General features: G+C 51.5%; 1 protein-coding gene across 1 annotated transcript in view; it reads left to right on the top strand.

The window, feature by feature from the left end:
* Window positions 1-9326, top strand: part of BANF2 (BANF family member 2) — a gene marked incomplete at both ends in the record, with an annotated part of 77361 nt that extends 68035 nt beyond the window's left edge. The window contains one exon of the mRNA XM_079945441.1: window positions 9278-9326. Within this exon, the coding sequence (XP_079801567.1) occupies window positions 9278-9326 (49 nt within the window). The remainder of the gene's footprint in view (window positions 1-9277) is intronic.
* Between the last annotated feature and the right edge of the window lie 15931 nt (window positions 9327-25257).

The following is a 25257-nucleotide window of genomic DNA, read 5'->3' as shown; positions in this document are numbered from 1 at the left end:
AGCTGCGCCCACAAACAGGGCTGGCTGTCCACTAGTCTCGGCCTCATCATTAGCTCTGGTTACGGGGTCAGGGCGGGGCCCTGAAGACACTTCCTTTCTCTCCTAGAAGTTCCCACCACCTGCTCCTCCAGCAACTGGATTCCCTAAATCCAGCATCCTCGCAGTTTGCCTGGCTCGGCACCACCTGCATTTAGTCCAAGCTGGGAATGAGTTTGAGATGGTCCCATGCTATTAGCCGCGCTCCTGAAAGCATGACCATTTTGCTTCTCTCTTAGCATGTCCATCCCCACCTGTACTCTTCTCTGGGCGATAAGCTCAGAGGGAGGTCGTGTGGCTCTCCTGGCTTCAGTCAGCCCTGGGCCCGGGCCCTGGCTCGGCCACTGTCAGCTGTGCCTGCTGGTCTGTCCCTTGCACTCACAGGCCTGAGTCACGGGGGCCAAACGGAGGCCCACGTCCCATGTGTCTGAATATCTAAATGTTATAACTCAAGCCAATGAGCCATTCAGTAAAATATGCTCCATGTCCCTACATTGACTGTATTCTTCCTAAAGGGCCAGGAGGTCAGGTTTGAATTCAGCCTTCTAGGCCTCCATGGAGATCCACTGCAGGACGTGGCCAGGTGGGGAGAGATGACCCAGGCCAAGGCCTGGCCCCTGGCCTGCCCGCAACCACTCTGTCTTGCCCTGCAAAGGCCTCCTACACGTGCACACGACCTCCCAGCCCCGAGTCCAAGTTCCACCAACCCTTCCACAAAGAGCTGCCCCTCGGCCACCCCTGCACCTGCTCCAGTCCTGGGTTGCCTTTGGGGATGTGGTGAGGGGCAGGGAGGAGACCCGCACGGGCCCTGGGAAGAGGCCTCGTGCCACTGGGGCAAGAGATCTAGGGTCCCAGATACACGAGGCTTGGTCCTGGAGGCCTCACAGGCTCTGGGTAGGCATGTCCCCCAGCCCCTAGCCTCCTTACCCCCTGGCGAGGGGCAGAGCAGGGAAGGGCCAGAGCAGAGCCCACTAGAGTACAGAGTCCAAGGCAGTGTCCCCCTCCCTTGCTGAGGTCTAGGCCTCTACTGATGTGACCTTGGGATATTTTCTCGACCTCTCTATGCCTCAGCTCCCTCCTCTGTAAAAAGGAGATTATAATAAGGCTTGCTCCACGGAGGTGGTGTGAAGGTTGACCAGGATAAAGCAAGTAAAACTCCCAGCACAGTGTCTAAAATGTAGTAAGTGAGTGCATACTGCTGCATAACAAAAGACTCCAAAGCTTGGCGACCCCAAGCAGCACACCATTCCATGCTCTCTGATGATGTCGTGGGTGAAGCATTCAGGCAGGGCTAGGCTGGGCAGTTCTTCTGCTCCTCGTGGCATCTATGGTGGTCACTCAGTGACCCGCTGGTGGGTTGCTGGTTTGAAGGCGCTTCACTCGTGTTTTGGTACTTTGGGGGGGACAGCTGGAAGGCTGGTCTCTGCTGGGACTATTGCCGGCACGCTCACCTGTGGCCCCTTTAGCATGATGAGCTCAGGGTGGTCAAACGTCTCTCATGGCAGGTCAGGGCTCCCAGACAGGAGATGGAAGCTCCCAGACACATAAGCCCTGGGCCTGGAAACTAGGACAGCAGCACTGCTGCCATTTTCTGCTGGTCGAGTGGCCACAGAGCCTCACCTAATTCACAGAGAAGGGACAGAGGCTCTGCGTTTCAACGGGAAGGACAGCAGAGGATTTATACCCATCTTTGTCACAGATGGCAAAATTATAACTCTTATGATTTTTCAAACAAGGGAGGTAAAATAAGAGGCCAGAAGATGGTGGGGCCGTTTGGTCTACGACATCTTGAGGTATAACAAGATGATTTTTGGAGGCTCAATGTTTAGTACTGTTCTGAAGGCTCTCTCCTCTCCTGACCCCTGTCCCTTGCCCACCCCACGTCCCATTCAGTAGATCCTCGCCTTGCGTGAGTTGATCCACTTGACCAAACTGAAGCTCCTACCGAGGGTGATGCGTGTCATGAGGTGCTGATGGGAGGGTAGATGGACGTGCAGAGCGGCTCCACCTTCTCCTGTGAGGCTCACAGTCTAGGGAAGGGAATAAGGAAGATGTACATCCAATGGGCTGCTGCTAAGCCAGCTCTCGGGGAGGGGGCAGATTTGCAGTGTTTGTTGAGTTTCCTGGCATGAATCCTTCCCCAGTGGTGGATTTCAAACGCCAACATGACTTTACTGAACCTAAGCTAGTGCGCATTGGCTCCGGTCCCCACTGATGGTTTCCAAAGGGTAAAAACAAGGTGGGTGTTGTCAATGCCGAGAACAAGCTGCAGGGGAGACCGTGTCGGGTTGGGGTGGGATGAGGGGTGGTACCTCCTGAAGACGATGGCGTTTGGGGTTTGGGGGGTGGGAAGATATGTGTGAAGACCTCCCAGGCAGGAGGGGCAGTCTGGGGAAAGACCCAGGGCTGGGAAAGCCCAGGGCGCATGGGAGACCCGTCCCAGCCAGAGGCGGGACACATGGAGAAGAATGGTTGAAGATCTGATCGGAAAAGGCAAAGCAGCCGGACTTGAAAGCAGAGCTGAGGACTTCATCCACTGGGCAACGGGGAGCCGTGAAGGCTTCTGCGCAGGGGCTGACCTGATCCAGACAGGGAAGCAGGAGCAGGTGCGGGCAGCCCGGGTGCAGGGGGAGCCCGGCCGGAATGGGGGGACAGGGAGGGGCAGCCCCAAGCTGCACAGCCAGCTCGCTTTCACACGAGGGACACATGGCCAAGGGCCGTGGTACCCTAGGCTCCGAGGTTACAGCTGGGGATTTGCAGTGACTTGTTAGTTTGCTCTGAGGAGTTATCCTCCCAGAGAAATGAGAAAAGTTAATGGCCAATTCCTGAAAACCGTTCCATCTTCCAGACAAAGAATGAGGCGCTCTCCAGTGGCCTCTGTAGGGGAGAATTTGGGGACGGGGCTTCTCCAAGGCCTCCCTGCACGAGGCCCAGCATCCTTCATGGACCCTCCAAGGCCTCAAGCCCCTCTTGGTCACCTGTCCCCACAGTGACAAAGGGAAGGCAGGACAGGGAAAGCCAAGAATGTGCTTTGCGCATGAGACGCCTGGGCCCTGGTCAGGCTGGTGGGCCACCCCTCAGCCCTCTTGTGCTCCATCTAGCCTGGTGTCATCCTAAATGAGGGTGGACATGAAAAGTCACCAAAGACCCATGTGTCCCTTACACTATGACGCATTGTCCCCTTTAATCGTCATACACATCCCATCTGAGAGTCGGTATTTATAGCCCCACTTAACAGGTGGAGCTGAGGCCCAAAGAGGTGAGAGACTCTGGCAGGCAGGATGCAGGAGGCCAAAGGCCCCTCCCTGCCCAGGGCTTGGCCTTGGGGTGTCCAGCCTGTTTGGGGACAGAAAACTCACACCCGTGAAATAATCAGAAGGAATAGAGAAGGCTTTCTGTAGTCGTCTTCAACTCAACAACCCCGACGATGCTGGGTCTGCAGAAGCCCTTGGAAACCCCTCAGGACAACACATTTTACCCATGTTTACTGCGTAGAAACAGCCCTTACGGTGACCCAAACGGAACCACCTCCATTCGCGTGTAACCAGAGTACAACCCGGCCTCCTCGGGGCCAGGCGAACAGGGTTGAATTCACATGAAACACGGTCCTCTCCCAAAGCCTTGAAAGTGTTTTTCTAAAGTATCTGGAAGAGGCAAACACAGGAGAAGAAGGGGTGGGGAGGGGGGAAGAGAGGGAATATTCAAAACCCGGGGCGCCACCATTCTTTCTCCCCAGAGCCCGGCAGCATAGGGAGCTCTCTGCTCTCCCCTGCAGGCTCCGCAGCCCTCTGCCTGCCTCGTCCCCTCCTCCCCACTCGCTCTCTCCTACCTCCCTTCTCCAGGAGGCTTCCCCTCTGAGAGTAGCTCTAAGTGCTTTCTTAAGAAAATCAGTTTAGCCTCTCGGGCCTCCAGCATCTTCTGGACGCCTCCCCAGCCATTACCCAGTGAACACAACCAAGGCTGGGTGACGAAGGCCAGCCAAGTCCGAGGGAAAAACGTGTTTGTCACTGTCACTCGTTTCATCGCCTGTGATGGGGAAGATTCTGAGCTGCGGCTAAAGGCATCGATGTCACCTCAGCTCAGTCACTCTGTAAGTGTGTGACCTCGATGAATTCTTTAACCCTTGGACCTTGACTTAGAGTAGAAACTGGGAATGGGCACTCCTCCCTGTGGGATGAGAGGTGCCGTGAACTTTGAACCTGCTACGTCCGGGGCTGAGGAATGATCAGCTTCCCGGCAAAAGGCACAACCAAATCTCATCCCCGAGGAAACAGACCCAAGCAGGAGGCCGCTCCCCAGAACAATCGGTCTGTGGTCCTCAAAAGCATCATAAAGGACATAGGGCTCTAGAGAAACATACAGGCTGAAGGCAGTGTGATCTGGGATTGGACCCTAACTCAAGGATGGGGGGGTTTCTATAAAGGACATTCTAGGCACAGCTTGGGGGACGCGTCCTTGGATCACGCAGTAGATCATAGCTCTGAGTCCATGCCATAGCTCGTGAATTTGATAAACTGTACTGAGCATGTGTAGGAAGATGCCCTTGTGCTTGGGAGATACACACTGAAGTATTTATGAGTAAAGCAGCAGGACTCTCCAACATTTTCAAGTGTTTCAGAAATTAATAACAGCGGGACTTCCCTGGTGGCGCAGTGGTTAAGAATCTGCCAGCCAATGCAGGGGACATGGGTTTGATCCCTGGTCCGGGAAGATCCCACATGCCGCAGAGCAGCTAAGCCTGTGCGCCACAACTACTGAGCCTGTGCTCTAGACGCACGTGCCACAGCTACTGAAGCCCACGTGCCTAGAGCCCGTGCTCCGCAACAAGAGAAGCAACCGCAATGAGAAGCCCGCGCACCGCAAGAAGAGTAGCCCCTGCTACCCCTGCAGCAACGAAGATCCAACGCAGCCAAAAATAAGTAAATAAATAATAAAATTTAAATAAATAAATAACAAAAAAGAAAAGAAATTAATAACAGCATGAGAGTTATATGTGCATGTGTATATTAGACATATATACTATATATATATGTTTTATACATATGGAGAGAGGACAATGCAAAATGTTAATAATTAGGAAATCTGATGACTTTTTGGCCCTGTTTTTATAAGTTTTCTGTGGAAGTATTTCAAAACAAATAGTTAAGAAGAAAAACAATAGTGGTACACAGAAGCTCTGCGGTTATGAATTTTAAAATATCAAAGAAGCTTGTTACTCAACTCTCTCATTCAACAAGCATTTACTGAGTACCTACTATATGCCAGACAGGGCTAGCAACGGGGAACAAAAGCCTCAGTGTAGAAGGCCAGACCAGGGTCAGGTGTGCAGTGGGCTCCAACGTGTGCTCACCCATCCCCCTTGGACAATAGGCTCTCATTGCCCCAGGGAAGGCTGGTACCCATTGCCGGCAGGCCCTTCCCGGGCATTGCCCTCCCCTGAAGGCATCCACTTGGCCTAAGGTTGCACCCGCTCCCGGCATCTAATGGCTGGTCGTTTGGGGGTGGGGTAAAGGCCTGGCCCCTTGCCTGGGTTTGAGATAAGAATAAAGGCCTCCCAGATTCAGATCTCCCACAGGGTCAGCTCAGACCCCCGTGAAGACAGCGTCGCAGTTCAACTTCTCCCTTTGCCAAGAGCACACGACCACAGACTCAGGGTTTGTGTCCAAGGAAACATCAACGACAGAGTCCCAACAGGAAACAGATGCCACCGTCAGATTAGGAAAATTCAAGGTGTGTTCCAAAGGGACAACGTACATGAGCGTGGGTGGGGTGGGGTGGGACCAGAGGGACAAAGCAGTGACCAGGGGCTGGGACCAACCAGGCTGCTATCACCCCTATGCGGGACGCCCCAGGAGACAGTGCACGTGTGGAGCAGCATCCTTTGGCGAGACACAGCCAGCCCAAGATGGCCCTGCTGAGAAGGAGCTGTGACCTCCTTGCTCTCCCCGCCCCTCTGACTCCTGCCTGGGCTCCCGCTGAACCCAGACAGATGTCAAGTGCATGAGAACTACTGATGCTCTGTGTCAGCCCCTAGGGCACGGCGGGGGGGGGGAGGTGAGGGTGGGTCTGGGGGCAGATGGGAGACAACCAGCGTAGGGCCCAATACTCCACCTTTGGGTCTTATCCCTTCAAGAATTTGATGGAAGTTCTGAACTCTCCCCAGGGAAATGGAACGAACTCACACACCATTCTGCACCTAATTTTGAGGAATTCATGGACGTTCCTCCAGGAAGTCACTGCACCCTCAGTTAAACGATGCGGAGCTCTGGAGTGGTCCAAGCAGAGCCCAAATATGGGCTACAGGAGGGAGGAGAAGAGCAGAAGAACGGGAGGGGGTGCCAATCTCCTCATCCTACAAAGCTGGGAATAGAGAGCTACATCGGCAACTGGTGTTGGAATAGGAGGTGCTCCTATAGAAACAAGAATAGTCATCGAAAGTTGACACATTGGGAGTAGGGAGCTGAATCCTCGTCTTAACTATGGTGAGGTGAATAGCTATTGTCTAACGATGGTAATTGAGGAAGGGAGGTATAAGTTTGTGATTTGGAGTCTAGAGGAAAAACATAAACTGGAACTTCCAAAAGATGCTGTCTCTGGGGACTGGGACAGGTGGGCAAGTACGGCAGATGAGATGCAGCTGCTGTCGTTTTCAGCTTTTCTGACATATCTGAGCTGTTGCCACATAATAAATTGCTCTTATAAATATAAATATACTTTTAGAAACCTTGCCTTTTTTTTTGAGGGGGGAGGGACATCCCTGGTGGTCCAGTGGTTAAGATTCCATGCTCCCACTGCAGGGAGCATGGGTTCGATCCCCCAGGGAGCATGGGTTCAATCCGTGGTCAGGGAACTAAGATCCCACATGCTGTGCAGTGCAGCCAAATAAGTAAATAATAAAAATAAATAAAATATAAAAACCTTGCTTTTTATCTGCCCTTATCTCTATCCCTCCAAGGCCCCAGAGCCAGTCAAACCCTGTATCCCTCCAGAGGCTGGCTCGCTCCCACCTGCAGAGCAGAAACGGCCCTGCTTCCACCACCCAATTCTGTGTCACAACAAAACCAAAATGTGGTGACTCAAAACAGTAAAAATGTATTATTTCTCACGATTTTGTGGATTGACTAGGTGGTTCTGGCTGGGAGCTCAGGGGAGCTGCTGACCAGAAGCCTCCGTCCCTCTGTGTGTGTGTGTGTGTGTGTGTGTGTGTGTGTGTGGTGTGTCTGTATGGTGTATGTTTGTGTGGGGTGTGTGTGTGTGTGTGTGTGTGTGGTGTGTGTGTGGTGTATGTATCTGTGTGTGTAGTGTATATGTGCGGTATATGTTTGTGTGTGGGGGGTGTGTGTGTGTGGTGTGTGTGGTGTGTGTATGGTGTATGGTATGTGTGCATGTGGGGGGTGTGTGTGTGTGTGTGTGTGTGGTGTATGGTATGTGTGTGTGTTGTGTATATGTGCGGTATATGTTTGTGTGGTGTGTGTGTGTGTGTGTATCTATGTGTGTAGTGTATGTGTGCAGTATATGTTTGTGTGTGGGGTGTGTGTGTGTGGTGTGTGTGTGTGTGTGTGTGTGTGTGTGTGTGTGTGTGGTGTGTCTCTCCAATCAGCGGCATGAGCTTCCTCACAGAATGGTGATTAGGTTCCGAGAAGGAACAATTCAGGAAGCAAAGGCAGAAGCTACAGGTCTCTGCAGCCTTGGTACTTGCATATCATCACTCGCACTGTGTTCTATTTACCCAAAGAAGTCAAAGCCCAGCGCAAACTTAAGAGCAGGGAATTAGATCTCATCTCTGAGTGTGAGGAAGTGGCCAAGAATCGTGGTCATCCCAACGGGCGGAGCCAAAAACCTTCACAGCAAAGGCTGAAGACCGTCACGTGACCGCTGCCCCTCGCCCCAGCAGTGCTCCCACCGGCCACACCTTGATGGACTGTCTGCTGGCGACTTCCTGCCTGCGCTTGTGCTTCTGCACGGTCCCAGCCCTTTCGGGCCTGTCCTTTCAGTCTTCTGAGTGCAGTGCCACCCATGGTCCCAGACTGATGTGATCCCCTTGGCTCTTGATTTTTTACTAGTATCCTGGCCTTCAGATTTTAAAGCCCCAGATGACACAAACTAAGTCTTCTAGAAAATGCTCTGTACATTTTAGTGGAAGTCACTTTGCCCTCCCCCTGGAGGGTTGTAGTTAATAAATGCAATCAGTGTTTAAATTATGTATCTATGAATATATACATTACAGAGCCATATCTGCAAGGCTGCCACCTTGCATAACTCCAGGGAGGCCCCATTCACACTATAGGCTGTGTATATGGTGCCCCTGGAGTTACTCAGTGCACAGCTCACACGACTGAACATGGACTCCCTGGGTATGGATGCTTGATAAATATGTGTTTCATTTGACCTCTCCAGTGTATACTCCTTTCAGGGCAGTGGCTCTCAACTTGGCTGTACATTATAACCACCTGGGCAGGCCACAGCCCCAAATAATTACATCTGAATCACTTTGGGGTGGGACCCGGCATCAGTATTTTTAAAGCTCCCTAAGAGATTCCAATGTGCGATCAAGGGTTAGAACCAGTACTCTCAGGGAGTGTGTACAGAATCTTTGAAAAGCCTTGTGGTTTTTATTGTAAAACTATAAAACAGCTGGCATTATTGTAGGAAAAAATTGAAAGTCGCACAGAAACCTAAAAAAGCAAAACAAAAAAAACGACTTCCGTGCGCTATTACCCCGCTGGGATTTTCCTTTCTCTGTGAACCTATTTCCCCAAGGAGTCGTGCGCCCGAGGTTTGCCAGCTTCCATCCTGCTCCTGTTTAAATGAGGAGTGGGCGGGGAGAGTTGGGGTGCTGTTGGTAAACTTCACCTTCCCTCTGGCCTCAGGCTGAACGTGTGAACCCCATTTATCTGCAGAGGTAGTTCAGCTCCTCCTTTAACCTTTCCTAGGGACACTCGGGGTCAAAGGTCACATCCTAGGCCTCCTGGGGCCTCAGTGGGCTCCAGGCGTTGGAGGGAGACTTTCATTACCTGGCTGGGCCTTGCTTGCCCTTCTGTGAGAGGCCGGCCCACGCCGTCTGCCATGGCTCCCAGCCGTGCGGAGCTGGAACCCCGCGTGACACCTCCTGAGCCTTCGTATCTGTCTAATGATCCTCCGGAACACTCAGTGGAGCCCAAGCCCCCGGCCTCTCTTGACCCCAGGACCCCAGGTCTTCCTCCCTGTTTGGTGAGGTCCCTGGTTCCTGATCCAATGCCAGGTCCAAGGCCAATGCCAAGCCTGAGGCCCAGCGGAACAGGGGCCGGTGACCCGCGGGCCCACCTCCGCTGGTCCCATGGCCGACCACTGCCCACCGCTGGGACACGTGGCTTCTTTATCAGGGCCCTGGGTAGGGCCTGTTGCTGCTGAAGCATCCTAGAGAAACTTCCCAAGCACCCAGCCCTGGAGGTCCCTCCACTTGGCCCCCAGCCCTGGCTCAGATGCCTCCTGCCATGACATGAAGGACTCGCAGCACAGCCACTCCACACAAACGTTTCCTGAAAGCCTGTTACAGCACGTGCTGCTCCTGGTGGCCGGAGTTACAGCTGGTTCCTCCCTCTTGGAGCAAAGACGGAACAGGTGTCCCGAGGGGCCCTTACTGGGACGTAACCCTGCCCGGGACTGGGGGTGGCTGCCTGGAGGAAGGGCTGGTGGATGGGCCATGCAGGGTGACGAGAAGCGGGTAGGTGAAGAGGACCAGCAGTGTCCCCGAGGGGGAACACTGGGAACGTCCCAGGGCCTGTGGCAGGCAGGGGAGTCTCCTTGTGTGACCGACTCGGCTAGAAATTGGTAAGAGGCCAGACCAGAAGTTCAGGCAAGCTCTACTGGGACTCGTGCTGCACCACGAGGGAGAGAAACAAGTAACAGGTGCCCTTGCTCATCCCCGAGGACGGGGGGCTGGTTCCTTACATGGGGTGAGGGTGTGGGCGGCTTGGTGGGTCAGGCCGGAGGCGTGGCTTAGGTGCCCCCCACCGCGTGGTGCCGTGTGCAGGCGGCGCCCCCAGGACCCTGCCTTTGCTCCCGGAACCTCAGAAGTGGCAGCTGCTTTGTGGCCTTTTTGTATCTTATTGCTGATAATTGCCCAGACTGCACATGTGCGGTCCCTTACAGTTTCTTATATAGTTTAAGAAACTTATAGTTCCTTATAGCCTTGTCCCTTATAGGTTCTTTGTATCTGTTACTGGAGGAGACGTTTTTCCGGATGCAAGCACTCAGGTAGAGGGTCCCAGGTCCCAGCCTATCTCACTTGGAAGGGAGGCCATTGTGACAGGGCCCCTCCGGGCAAGAGAGTGGAACGAGGTGAGCAGAGAGGGGCAGGGCCAGGGCACCAGCTCATGCGGGCCACGTAAGCATCTTAGAGAGCCTTCCGAGGTTTCTAGGCAAGTGAGTAACACAGCAGACAGACAGACAGACACCTGCTGAACTGCCCAGGTAGAGGTGTGGGAGTCATCATCAGACATTGCCCTGTGTTATCTCTGAGGAGACACGGAAATCTGGAACGTGGTTTGCCTCCAGGAAGGGACGGGGAAGGAGGGAGATTGCTGACTGTGGATTCTTCCATATCTTCTGGATTTTATTTCATGTGAGCACATCAGCTATTCCAAAGTAAAATAAAAATTAAGATCGATCCTGTCAAAATAAAAAATCGTAACCTGAATCTCTTCATAAGGAGCAATCTGTCAAATCCAAATTGGGGAGAATTCTGCCAAACGAACAACCTGAACACTTGAAAATATCAGTGTCTCGAAAGACAAGGCAGGTGGGAGAAGGTTCCAGATGAGAGGAGGTTGAGGAGACCCAACAGCGGGGGTGGCAATGGGCCTTGGTTGGGTCCTAGATCAAAAGGGAGAGGCCAGGATTAGGATAACTGGCAAAATCTGCATATAGACCATAGAGAGAGACCGGATGTGTATCCATGTAAAATTCACTGGGTGTGATAATGGTTTTGTGCTTACGAAGGAGAATGTTCACCATCTTAGAATAGATATGCAGGCATCTCTGAGCAAAATGTCAGGACATCTGTAACGTAGTCTCAAATAGTCCAGCAGAAAGAAAGGAAGGAAGGAGGGAGGCACGGTGGGAGGGAGGGAAGGAAGGAAGGAAGGGAGGAAGGGAGGGAAGGAGGGAAGGAGGGAAGGAGGGAGGGAGGGAGGGAGGAAATATTACTGATTTTGCGGGGGGCCCAATGTCTAGGTTTCTATAGAGAGATAAAGCAAATGTGGCAAAATGTTGATTGTTGGTGAGTTTAACAGTTGTTATTCTTGCAGTTTTCTGTGGTTTAAAATTTTTCAAATGAAAAGTTGGGAAAATTAACATAAAATAAAAATACTTTTAAGCGATTGCCTATGAAAGGAAAAAAAATGAGTGTTGGCAGATTTCAGAATGAATGTTGGAAGTTTTCATATTTTAGTCAAAAACGAATCCCTCCCCTGGACTGTGGTGGCCAGCTGACCTATCCCCTCTGCGAGTAACATAACAAGTTAAAATGCTCCTGCTTCCATGTGCCCTTTTAAAAACACTCTGACTCCACAAAACAGGTGAAACACCTCACAGTGAAGGGACTGAGGAAGCTACATGTTCAGAAACTTCCCAGTTCTTCTCAAGCATGTAGACATTTCCAACAGTGTAATGACCTGACCTTTTTCACAGGCCAAGCCCAAGTCATTTTTCTTTGAATAAGCTCAGATTTGGAAAAAGAAAATTAGCCAGGTGGCCTTTAAAGAGTGAGTGTGATCATGGGAGCTCCCAGCACTGTGGCTGCAGGAGGGGCAGGGGGATGGCTGGTGACTTGGGTCTATTGGACCCGGTGACGCCCCTCCCTCCACCTGCAGGTGCCGGTCGGTTCACCACGCACCCAGAGTGTGGACTGGCCACCACGTTGCGTTTACGGTAAAACTGGAGATAATGAGGAATAAAACTCATTACTGTCCACAGTTGCCCAGCAGTGAGTTGGCCCTGGTGGGCATCTGAAGAGAGCGTTTTGCTGGTGCAGTGGGCCCCCAGGGAGTCCTGGCTGGCTGGGCAGCGCCTGTGGTGGGGAATCCTGAGCTCTAACGCGGTGTGGAGAACTGGGGATGCTGGACACAGGTCTTGAGCTTGATCCCAGGCTCTCAGGGCTGTCTGGAGCACCTGTGAGGCCCAGGGTGGGCAGATTTCTGACGACACCACCCTAGGTATTCAGATTCAGGTTCAGATTCTGAAGTGGCTCAGTCTCTCCAAACCTCATCACCTTCCTCCCTAAACCGGGCAGGTGAGGGTCCACCAAGGGGTATGCTCTGAAGATGAAGAGAGGGGAAGCGTCTCAAGTCTCAGAGCAGAGGATGAGCACAGAGCAGACGTGGACGTGGTAGCCCCCAGAGTGGGCTCAGACGGGCTCCGCGGGACCGGGCCTGGCCAGCACCGGATGTACCGTGCAATGGAGGAGACCGCATCCCTGGGGCCCCTCCAGCCGCTGTGGCTGCGGAGGGAGAAGCGCAGGGGCACGTGGAAGGAGCACACAGTGACCCTGTGGGGAGGGCGGGGAAGGTGGGGCTGAGAAGCCGCCCTCCAAGGAGAGGAGAGAAGCCTCGCGAGCTGCAGGGTTTCTGCCTCCCTGAGTGGAATTTGCAAGTTGGGATCCTGAGGAGAGCTACTCAGGAAAATGGGGCTGAGACTAAGGCAGCACCCGCCGCCCGCCTCCCCTCAGCCTCCCCGCTAAATACATGCCAAAGAAAGCGGTTTCATAATTTATATCCATGGAGAAAAGAGGGATCCTTCACAAGATCCTGATTCATTGGACAACTGGGCGGTCATCTAGGAAAAATAAAGCTGGACCCCAGCTTACTCCTCACCCCAAAATAGACATGTGAAAAGATGCTCAACATCACTAATCATCAGAGAAATGCAAATCAAAACCGCAGTGAGATGTCACCTCGCACCTGTCAGAACGGCAAGCGTCAAAAAGACCAGAAATAACAAATGCTGGTGACGATGTGGAGAAAAGGGAACCCTCGTGCGTCGTTGGTGTAGCCACTGTAGAAAACATACGGAGGTTCCTCAAAAAGTCAAAAATAGAATTACCCTATGATCCAGCAATTCCACTGCTGGCTATTAAAGAAAACAAAATACTGATTTGAAATATTTGATATATGCACTGCTATGTTCATTGCAGCATTATTTACAATAGCCGAAATAAGGAAGCAACCTAAGTGCCCATCAATATATGAATGGATGAAGAAGATATGGTTTATACACACACACACACACACACACACACACACACACACAATGGAATATTACCCAGCCATTAAAAAGAATGAAATTTTAAAAATAAATAAAAGAATGAAATTTTGCCACTTGTAACAACATGGACAGACCTAGAGGGTATTGTACTAAGTGAAATAAGTCAGACAGAGAAGGACAAACACTGTACACAGTATTTTCATTATATGTGGAATCTAATAAACAAACAAAGCAGAAATAGACTCATAGGTACAGAGAACAAACCAGTGGTCCCCAGAGGGGAGGGGATCAGAGGTTGAGTGAAATAGCTGAAGGGGATTAAGAGACACAAACTTCCAATTATAAAATAATTCACAGGGATGTAATATACAGCTAAGAGAATATAGTAAATAATACTAATTTTGTATGGTGACAGATGGTTAATAGAATTATTGTGATCATTTCATAATGTATCTGATTGTCAAATCACTATGTTGTACACCTGACACTAACATAATATTGTATAACTACACTTCAATAAGTAAATAAATTCCAGATGGATCAGAAAGTTAAACATTAAAACTGAAACCCTATAAGCATCAGGAAAAATGGAATAATTTTTAAAAATAATCTCAGAGTGGGATTTTTCTTAGCATAACACAAAACCTGGAAGGCATTTTTTAAAGTAATAAATTTAATTACATTTAAAAAATTTAATTCAAATGTCCAAAGACAAACAACAAAGTACAAAGAGTATTTACAACACGAGGGTTGGCAAAGGTTAATTTCCTTAATATATAAAGCACTTCTAGACATCGATAAGAAAAAGACCAACAACCCAATAAAAACAGATGGCAAAGGATAGAGCAGAGCTCATAAAAATGGATATAAAGCTCTTTTAAACACATGAGAAGATGCTTAACCATACTTGTATAAAGAAGCAAGGATTATAATGACTATTACATACCAATTACTTTTAGTTCCTGGACTGGCAAATATCAAAAAATTTGACAGCATTCTGTGTTGGTGAGGATGTAGAGAAATAGATGCTCTCAAATATTGTTGATGGGAGTTAAAAAATCAGTACAGTCGCTCTAGAGGGCGTTTTGACAATATTTATAAAAATTAAAAATGCACATATCTTTAGGCCAAGTGATTCCACTGCCAGGATTCATCCCACAGACACACAGGCACTCATGCCAAGCAGTCTAGTTAAGAAGATAAAGACGCTCACTGCGGCTTAGTGAGACAGAGAGATTGGGAGCAACCCAAGTGCCTGGCAATAAAGAATTGGTTAAACAAATGTACAATCCGACAAGGGATACCAAGCGGCCATTTTTTTAAATGAAGAAGCACTTTCTATGCGCAGATCAACCTATCTCCAAAATACACTAAATGAATTTATATACAGTCACTGCTCCTCGGTGTCCACAGCGGGATTGGGTCCAGGCCCCACCCTCCACCTCCAGGGTACACCCAAATCTGCAGATGCTCGAGTCCCTTATATAAAAGGGTGCAGTATTTGCATATGATCCACCCACATCCTCCTGTATACCTTAAATCACCTCTAGATTACTTATAATGTTGGCCCACACAGCAAATTCAAGTTTTGCTTTTTGGAACTTTCTGGAATTTTTTTTTTGGAATATTTTTGATCCATGATTGGTTGAATCCATAGACGTGGAACCTGCAGATATGGAGGGCTGACTCTGTGTGTGTATGCGTGCTCATGCCTTGCACATAATATATACATGTATATATTATATACATGTATATGTTATACATTTATACATACCTTGCATAAAATATACATATATATATGCTTGCATGGACTATCTCTGGAAGATGCACAGGTAGCGGTTCCCTCCAGAGAGGGGGAAGGGATAGAGGGCTGAAAGCCACTTATGTTTCATGTGTGATTATATTAATAAGCAGATGTATTACCTATTTTGAAAAATAACACATTTTTAAAGCCTTTACACTTGGGTAGATCAGCCATGTCTTCCTCTTGAATGAGTTCTGTCCTTCAAGTCGGAAAACAAACTCCAGGTCTTCGCTGGTGGTCCAGTGGTTAAGATCCCGTGCTCCCAGTGCAGGGGGCCCAGGTTCGATTCCTGGTCAGGGAACTAGATCCCGTGTACTGCAACTAAGACCCAGCGCAGCCAAATAAAAAAATAAATATTTTTTAAAACTTGTCAGACTTTAAAAAAAAAAAGGAAAGAAACCAAACTCCAAGGGGACCCCAAAAGTGATGCAGGCTTGGAAATGGGAAGCCTTAGCAAGTCTGTGCAGACCCACTGGAGGGCCCGGTGCACCACGGCAGCTCCAGGGTGGAGCCAGCCTGGAACCCAATGAATGTGCTTTGGTCAAACTGGACAGGCAGAGAGAGGTTGGGCGTGTGTGGAGAGGGGCGGTGGGCTGTCCTGAGCCGAGAGCCAGTAACCTCCAGAAGAATTGAGAAGGAAATTGGGGCCTTCCTCATGAAAGGAGACAGGGCCGGGACAAGACTCAAGGAGGTGGAGGTGCTGCTGAGAGGGGCCTGGCTCAGCCCAGGGTGAAGTGGGGTGTGGAGAGCCCCTTCCCAGCCGAGGACCTGGGCCCAGCAGCCTCTGAGAAACACTGAGGCCCACCAGGCTGGAAGCAGCGCCCCGCCTCCCCCACCAGCCACATCTCCGTCCAGCCGTTGGCCTGTGTCCACTGGCCTCCACACCGGCTGGGCTGAGTCAAGGAATTCCAAGGAACAGGCAGCTCCTGCCTGCACCAGGCTCACCATGCCGCCCTCCCACCAGATGTGGTCAAGTTGGACTCAGAGGTCTGCACTCTGTAACCTCACCCGCTTCTCTGTGCCCAGGTTTCCCCTCTACATCTCAGCTAAGTGTTCCTTTTGGAAATTTTCAGCCCTTTTATGGCATAGTTAAGGGGAAAGGAATGTTTCCAGAACTCAGTCAAAGACGTTGGCTTAGCTGGGTTGGGAGGGGAGGGCGACTTCGGGAAGAAGAACTAGGGGTCGGCTGGGGCTGGGGTGGTGGTGAGGGGACAATGTGAGGCCCTGGGGAGTGGGACTGGGCTCCTCCAGGCCTGGGCCACCCTTCCCAGGGGCCACTGGTCCTGAGCCTCGACTGCCTACAGAGACTACAGCTTTCTAGCCTCTGGTCATCCTGTGCATCTCATCACCCCTCAAGTCTCCTCGCCCACCCAGCACTGCTGACGTACAACACACGTGCTCAAACGTCCCCCGTCTGCCGTGGGCCCCCCGGGGTCCCCCTGCTTCTCCCCGCGGCTTGTCTTACCCTCTGTCCAGCTACACTGGAGAAAAAAGTTATGGGGAAAAAGAACTCTCGGGGATCCACCCCAGCTGAAGTTGTTGAGAGCAACTCTGAGGACACCAAGCAGATTCCACAGAGACCACCGTCCCACCGGGACTCCGGGGGCTTCCTGCCACTGGGGGTCTTCCGAGCCTGGTCCAGTCTCCCCGCTCAGACCCCTCAGCCCAGACCTCTGCCCGGCATCTGCTTTCCCCATGCTGTCTTCTTCCTCCCATTGCTTGTTGATTTCCTGCCAAACCATTTCCCTCCTGGCTCCAAACTTCTGTCGGGAAAGAAATGAAATCAGCACTTGGAGCACTGGAAGGGGAAAAACAGCTGCTTTTAACACAGTGAGCTCGGGGGGAGGGGCAGCCGAGCAGCTGGATCTTGGTGGAAAAGGAAGAGTCTGGTGGGAGCACAAAGCTCATGGCAGGAGGGGCAAACTCACGTGCCCCGTGGGCCCAGCGGACACCATGATGGGGGCTTCCTAATGGCATCTTGGGCTGTAGTCTTCAGACGCAGACACATCTTGTGTCCACATTAACCATCCTTTGGCCGTGTATTTTCCTCCACTTTAGAGATGTGAGTACAATATCTTTCCTCTTCACTCTCCTATTAAGAAAAATTATAGTGCGTGTGTTTGGGGCACAATAGAGAGCAGTGGGGGCTGTGGCATCAGGGCCACCAGGTAAAATTGCTCAGGATGGGCAGACTCTGTGCCATCCACCAATTGTGGCACGTGGAGTGTGGGCCTCCGTTAACAAATCTGACCTAGAGATCTGGATTTTTGTGTAAAAATCGCCTGAGAGTTAAATGGTGGCACCTAATCCGGGAGCTTTAAGGCACTGGCAGGTCAGCGCAGTGTGGGCTAAACAAAATGCACCTGAGAGCTGGGCCTGCGGGTCAGAGCTTGAGACCCCGGTTTATGGGTGAGAGCTGACGTGTGGACCCGGCTGACTGGGCCACCTCGGCCTGGAGTGGGCAATGCCGGGGCTCCACCCATCCCCTCAGGTCTCCTCTTAGCACTGTGTGTCCCTGACCCCTTCCAGCTCGAAAGTGCTTTTGCTTTCCCAAGAGGGCACCTGGGGCTCGCCTTTGGAGGGCTACGCTCAGGCAACTGGAGCTTCCTTGCCTGGAGACAGCGAGCCTGAAACACCTAGAACTTTGCCTTCTGCTGCCACACTCGCCCCACGCCTGTCATTCTTGGTGAAGGAGTAATGGGAAGAGGAGTATGGAAGTCCTGCCCTCTTGCTTTGAATCAAGATCACCCTGAGTAGCCCTCACACTCCAGAGCTCCCAAGGACCAGGCTGACACCGCCCTCCCTTGGGACTTTGCCTGAGATCACCCCTGGCTTGGCCTTCCCCCTATCCTGACCTGCTTTCTTCACTCCCTTCGAAGTTCCTCCTGGGAGAATTTCCTTAATAAATCACAGGCACACGAGTCCTTGTCCCAGGATCTGTTCTGAAGGACCCTCCCGTAGACACAGCCAAGCCAACAGACAACTCCTCCCACGGTGGAAAGAATAACTTTTCCAGGAGCTGATACAACAGTTTGAGAGCCTCAGAGCTGTAAACCTTGTCTGACCATCAACTTAGGAGGCTTGGGGCTCCTACACACCCTCTGCCCGGCCATCACACCCCACCCCTTCCTGTGCATGTCACCCTCCTTTCAGCCTTGTGATTGCTCCCAAACATCCCCTTCCCCCAGCCCCCGCCCCCCAACCGCATGGCAGCCACGCAGATAGTGTGTCTGACCCCACCCTGGGGTAAAAGCCAATTTCAGCAAGTCCCAGCCCCGTTGCGTAGCAGCTGGTACAAATAACCCACACTGAAGTCACTTAGCAAAAGAATTCCCAGGGAATGCTGTGCAGAGCAGTGCAGAGGTGATCTAGTTATCTGTTTGTTTGCTTTTTTTACATCTTTATTGGAGTATAATTGCTTTACAATGGTGTGTTAATTTCTGCTTTATAACAAAGTGAATCAGTTATACATATGTTCCCATATCACTTCCCTCTTGCGTCTCCCTCCCTCCCACCCTCCCTATCCCACCCCTCCAGGCGGTCACAAAGCACCGAGCTGATCTCCCTGTGCTATGCGGCTGCTTCCCACTAGCTATCTACCTTACGTTTGGTAGTGTATATATGTCCATGCCTCTCTCTCGCTTTGTCACAGCTTACCCTTCCCCCTCCCCATATCTTGAAGATGGAAATCCGGGAATGCAGAGGCAATCTAGAGGGTGCAGGCTCGGAAAACGAGGGAAGCCAGCCGAGAATGCAGTTGACCTACAAAAGAGGGCAGATCAGAGAACTGAAGAGAAACGGAAGGCAGAGCCTCGTTTCTGTTGGTGGCGACCAAAAGCACCTGGAAGTGAAGAAGCCAGTAAAGGGCGTTTTACAGAGCCAGCTACTGCTGTGGGCAACTGGGCCACTCAGGAAGGAGGTGACCAACAGCAGAGGGGCAGGTGCCTCAGACTTACCCCAACTGAGGGAAGAGGAGCTGGGGTATTTACACATCAGCTCCCGCCAGCCAGAGAAGCACTGCTCCGGTTCACTGGGTCCCAAAATAGAATTCTCTGGGAGTTTTTTCTAAATCATGATGTGTGGGTCCACCTCCAGAGATCCTGAGTTAACGAGCCTGGGTGCTGGGTCTGGTGAAAGCCCCCCTAGGAAATTCATGTGCACAGAACTGTTTGGGAAGCCCCGGTCTAGCTGATTTCTCAGATCCCTGTGAGCCTGCAAGTTTGGGGCCTCCCTGAACGACTTCAGCTGAGGATGGAAACCCTGAGAAAGCCGCCAGTGCAGCTGGAGATAAATCACTCATTGGCTGGGGCTGCAGCTGGTGGAGGCTTGAGAAATAAGGGTTTTGGCCTCAACTCCACTGTTCATGCTCCCGTGACCATAAAGGAGCCCGACCCTCAGACGTTCTTTATAGAAGGAAAAAAAAATGTCAAGCATATTTTCCGAGGTTTAATTTCCTCCCAGTGTCCTGAAGAAACCCTCCTAAAGCTTAGGCTGCCTCAACCCGAGTCTCTGGTAATAACATCAAAGTCTTTGAAATTGAGACCCAGTGTGACTTTGCTAAAGTAAATAAAAACCAGGGGAGGAGGGAAACTAGAAAGCGCCTGGGTCTAGGAGAAGCCGAACCTCCAGAGAAGGTGAAAAAAGAGGCTGTTTGGGGTGGGGGAAGTGGGCAGAATTCTGAGGGTTAAAATTCAGGAAAAGGAAAAAACACGAGGGTTGCCAGATTCAGCAGATAAAAACCTAGTTCAGTCAAAAACTAGACGCCTAGTTCAATTTGAATTTCAGGTGAACAATGAATAATTTTTTAGTGTATAAGTGTGTCCCATGCAATATTGGGGGCACACTTACATTAACTATTGCATGGGGTAAGTCTGTACTAAAAATATTATGCATTGCCCATCTGAAATTCAGACTTAACTGGGCATCCTGGATTTTATCTGGCAACCCGAAAACACACAGGCAATGAGATTGGTCTCAGCTGGTTAGGACACGCTTAACTAGGCGTGTGAGTTAAACTGGGTGTCTCTTGCGCTTACCTAAATGTCTCTGGTCTCACCTGGGCGGCTGTGGCCCAGGAGGTGCCTCTGGCCTTCGATTTGCAGGTGGAGCGGAAATGCCAGAAGAAGATGTGGAAGGAGATGAAAGGGGAGGGGAGAAGGCAGGAAGGGGTCCAGCTGGGAGGGTGAGGGGCCCAGCCTCCCCCTGCCAGCCCTCCTCACCCCCACCCCACCCAGCCCTCGCTGCTCAGGCCGGAAGAGCTGCATCCCCAGGCTAGGGCAGAGTTTGCCTCTCCCTCTGTAAGCCGAGGATGCGGCGGGAAGGTCCGCACCCGGGAGCTGCTGCGCCCCAGCCCCGCAGAGATGGGAAGGGGGACTGAAGGCTTATCCACACCCCCCCACCCTCAGGGCCACCCCTGCCCCGTCTCCCCGCCCCCCTGAGCCCTACATTTTTCTCCCGGAGCTGCCTCCCTCCACCCTCCTCTCTTCCCACCTCGCGTCCCTCCAAATAAGGAAGCCGGAGCTGAGGAGCGGTCGGACGGGGATGCCGGGGGTCTGGTCCCCTCCCCGAGAAGGGATCCCGCTGCCCGCGCGGCCGGGAGGGAGGGGCCGCAGCTAGAAGCGGCCTCGCGGGCCGAGGTCGGGGTCGGAGGCCCGCGGCGGGCACGGCGCTAGAGCCCAGTCCAGGTGAGAAGGGCCTGCGGGCCTCCCAGAACCTAGCCGGCCCCGCGCTGGCGGCGGCAGGACGGGGAGGATGACGTGGCGGCGCGAGGAAGCGCCACATCCTCGGGCCCAGACTTCCCGCTCCCAGGATCCGACCCAAAGAAAATAAGGCAGACCGAGGAGAGATGTCCGGAAGCAGTCACCGCGGCAAAAGGGAAACGGTTTAATACATCTTGGTACATCAGCACAATGGAATGTGATTTTATATCTTCTGGCGTTCGTTAGCTGCCCACTTGGTTCCAGGCATCCTGCCAGCTCGTGGGTACACGAAGGTGGGGATAAGCCTGGCTCTTTCCCCTGGGGGGGGGGGGGTGGTCACAAGCAAAACCATGGCTGTTAAGAGCACAGACTCCAGAACCAGGTAGCTAGGTGGGCTTGAACAGGGGTCTATCTCCCCATCTGTGAGATGCGGACCTCAGAGGGAAGTGGGGGAGGGTTCAGTGAGGTTCTGCCAGCAAGGGGCTTGGCACGGTGCCTGGCACTACATAAGGCGCCCAACAGTTACCAACTGTCATTATTGCTGTTACTATTACTGTAGGCATGTGATCGGTGTCGTAACAGAAGCATGGACAAACTAGGATGCAGGCCCAGAGAGCGATGGGCTAAGTACCATGGTAAAGGGCACAGAAGCTACTAGGAGGACACAGAAGAGAGTGTGCTAAGCAAAGAACAGGAGAATGTGCAAGCCCTGAACATAGAGAATGGTGTCTTTCATTCCGCCCCGGGATGTCACCAAGGCCCCCGCAGGTGATGGCTCAGCTGGATCTTGAAGGGTGTGAAGTTTGCTGGATGGACAAGAAATGGAAAGGCATTGCAGGTAGAAGCAAACATGCGAGCCAGGGAGGAGGAGAGAAGGGGCAGGGTGAATTCCAAGAACGGCTGCCAACTGTCTCCAGGAGAAGCAGATTAGTGTCCAGGGTTGCAGCTCTTCCCTTATGTGCATCTGCCCTCAGCTGCACGTGTGCCAAGCCGGCCCTCCCTCTGTGACCGTCTAGGCCTTGGCTCTGTGCTCCAGACCCCACCAGGCACAGCCTCCATCACGGTGAGGTCCCCATCCTTTTAGTGACCACCCCAAACCACTCAAGACACTTTGAGGCCGACATCAAAAGGAAAGGTTCCGGGTCTTTATCTTTTTCTTCCCACAATGATTCTCGGCCCCTAGGCAAATCTGCCCACCCTTTCCCAGCAACCTTTGAGCTCTTCATACCAAGAGACGTGGAGGAGGAGCAGGGATGAGCCATTTTTATGGCCATTGACCCAAATCCAAGTGAAAAGATCCCAAGCTCTTGAAAGAAGGGACTGTGGTGGTGATACTGATCATAATACCTAACAAACATGGTAGCTTCCTCTCCATCAAGCACTGTGCCGACACCATCTGTGTGACTTACTAGCCTTATTCCCCTGGCTTCAGATATGCAACTGAGTTGATGAGATCTCAAAGCCACCCAGCTAGTAATGGTAGATCTGAGATTCAAACCCAGGGCTGCCTTACTGCAGAGTCCATCCCCTTACCACCGGACCATCTATTGAAAAAGCTGAACATGCCTAGTTAGGGCTTTGATCACTAGCAGGGAGAAGGCGGGGCTCCTGACCTCTTCAAGTGGAGAGTGGGTTAGCTGGTAAGGTTGTCACCAGCCAACAGGGGCAGAGCCACAGACCTGAGTGCCACATGGTGAGTGTCCTCTATGCTCCAGACACTGCCCTGCATGTCGTGTCTCTATCTGTTGGGTCCCAGCACAAAACCCACAAAAACCACACAAGGTCTTTCAACCAAGAGAATTTAATACAGGAGGTTTGTTTTGCAGCTTGGACTTTCTGAAGAGCCAAACGGGATGGCAGGGTGACCAGAGAGCTTAGTAACAGCGGGAAGTCACTGCTGCCACCACTAGGGTCAGGACAGGAGGGGAGAAGCTGGGGTTACCAGAGCCCACAGTTCAGGCCACCTGGCAGGAGCTGGAACCACAGCAGAGATGTAGCCACTGCCACAGAAGACACCAGAAGCACGGGGTGGGGTGGGAAGATTTCTAACCCTAGCAACTTACCCTCCAAGGTAGTTATTTTTACCCCATTTTAGAAATGAGGAAACTGAGACTTAAGTGACTGACCCAACCAAGACAGAGGTCAGTGAAGCCCTGATCTAAACCCAGGTCAGAGTGTCTGTCTTCATGCTCTGGCCAAACCAGTCACCTCAGGAACTGTGTGATCCATGAAGACCTTAACAACAACAAAAGAAGACAATCTAGGAGGCTTCAGTTTCCAAACACTTGACTAGTATGGGGTCAGGGATCAAGGGGTGACAATGGTGCCCACGTTTCTCTCCTCTTCTATCCCACCAAGTCCCAGCTGTAGCCCAGAGAGGAACGTTACATGAAGCCACAGCCAGGATTCTGGGTGTTGGGGCTCCAGGGACATTTTTACCTTTGTGCTCCTCTGTACTTTCCAAATTTTCCCGGAGGAACATGCACACCATCATTAATGGGAAGGACAAATCATCTCCAGGCATCACTAAAAAGGTAGAAGTCTCCAGACGAAGCCTTTAGCAGAAAAAAAGTTGGGGCCAAAGATGGTGACAGGAGGGAAGACTGGCCAACACAGATGGCTCGTCACTGGCCTCCTCCCCTGGGAGGGGACACAACCAGGAGGCAAAAGCATGCCATGCCACCGGTTGCTCTTCACACACACACACACACACACACACACACACACACACACACATACACACACACACCCCTTATATGCACAAACACACACACGACACACACAGATGTACAAACACACGTGTGCTTTTTTTTTTTCATTTTTTTTTAGCTGCGTTGGGTCTTCGTTGCTGTGCGCAGGCTTTCTCTAGTTGTGGCGAGCGGGGGCTACTCTTCGTTGTGGTGCGTGGGCTTCCCATCGCGGTGTCTTCTCTTGTTGAGGAGCACAGGCTTTAGGCGCGTGGGCTTCAGTAGTTGTGGCTCGCGGGCTCAACAGTTGTGGCCTGCGGGCTGTAGAGCGCAGGCTCAGTAGCTGTATGTAGCACACGGGCTTCGTTGCTCCGCAGCGTGTGGGATCTTCCCAGACCAGGTCTCAAACCCATGTCCCCTGCATTGGCAGGCGGATTCTTAACCACTGCGCCACCAGGGAAGTCCACATGTGTGCTCTTATAAGCAGGCCCAGCCACAACACATATGCACACATATTTGCTAACATGTACACATGAAATACATATAAACACACATTCCCATACACATATCCACACATGCGTATATACTAACACACAAGTGTATATTTACACATGCCAAACAGAAGTCTCTTGTACACATGCACACATCACACCCATGTACACGGGCAGGCACACACACACACATCACACACACACACACACAGGCTCATTCTGCTTCACTTTTAAAATGGGACTTGGCAAAATTTTCCTGTCATAGCATCTCCCAAGGTAGTATCTGGCCTCCTCGGAGAAGCTCCCAGTGACACCTCCCAGGAGCAGGGAGGCCTTCGCCTTTCAGCCCCAGAGCACCAGCCACAGGTGCCATCTCAGGTGTGAGCTCCAGAGAGCAACTCCCCTGTGACAGCAGCTGGAGGCCCAGCACGTCCCCTTGAGCACCCAGAAGGGCGGCCCATGAGCTCCCTGGGGACCCACACCCCGATGAGCCAGCCACCACTCTCAGGAGTGGGTGCAGCTGGCAGAGTCCACATGTGCCCAGGGGAAGCCACGAGGCCAGACCTGCTGGGCTCACAGAAAGGCCCGTGGAGTCTCTTCCGCGAGTGGTGCTGGGAAAGCTGGACAGCCGCGTGCGAGTCAATGAAGTTAGAACACGCTCTCACACCATGCACAAAAAGAAACTCAAAATGGCTTAAAGACAAATGTAAGACAAGACACCATAAAACGCCTAGAAGAGAACACAGCTTAAATGTAAGACAAGACACCATAAAACGCCTAGAAGAGAACACAGGTACAACATTCTCTGACATAAATCATACCAATGTTTTCTTAGGTCAGTCTTCCCAAGGCAATAGAAATAGAAGCAAAAATAAACAAATGGGACCTAATCAAACTTATAAGCTTTTGAAAAGGAAACCATAAACAAAACAAAAAGACAACCTATGGACTGGGAGAAATTATTTGCAAATGATGCGACTGACAAGGGCTTAATTTCCAAAATATACAAACAGCTCATACAACTCAACAACAACAAACAAACAACCCATTCAAAAAATGGGCAGAAGACCTAAATAGACATTTCTCCAAAGAAGACATACAGATGGCCAACAGGCACATGAAAAAATGCTCAACATCACTAATTATTGGAGAAATGCAAATCAAAACTGCAATGAGATATCACCTTACGGTCAAAATGGCCATCATTAAAATGTGTACAAATAACAAATGCTGTATACTTAAAATCCAAAATGCTGAGTCACAGGCTATCTTAGAAAATGATACTAGATGGCTCTCCA

The sequence above is a fragment of the Stenella coeruleoalba genome, assembly GCF_951394435.1.
Source record: "Stenella coeruleoalba genome assembly, chromosome: 15".
Lineage (NCBI taxonomy): Eukaryota > Metazoa > Chordata > Mammalia > Artiodactyla > Delphinidae > Stenella > Stenella coeruleoalba.
Note: the sequence above shows the minus strand (reverse complement) of the source record. Positions and strands in the feature narration are given on the sequence as shown.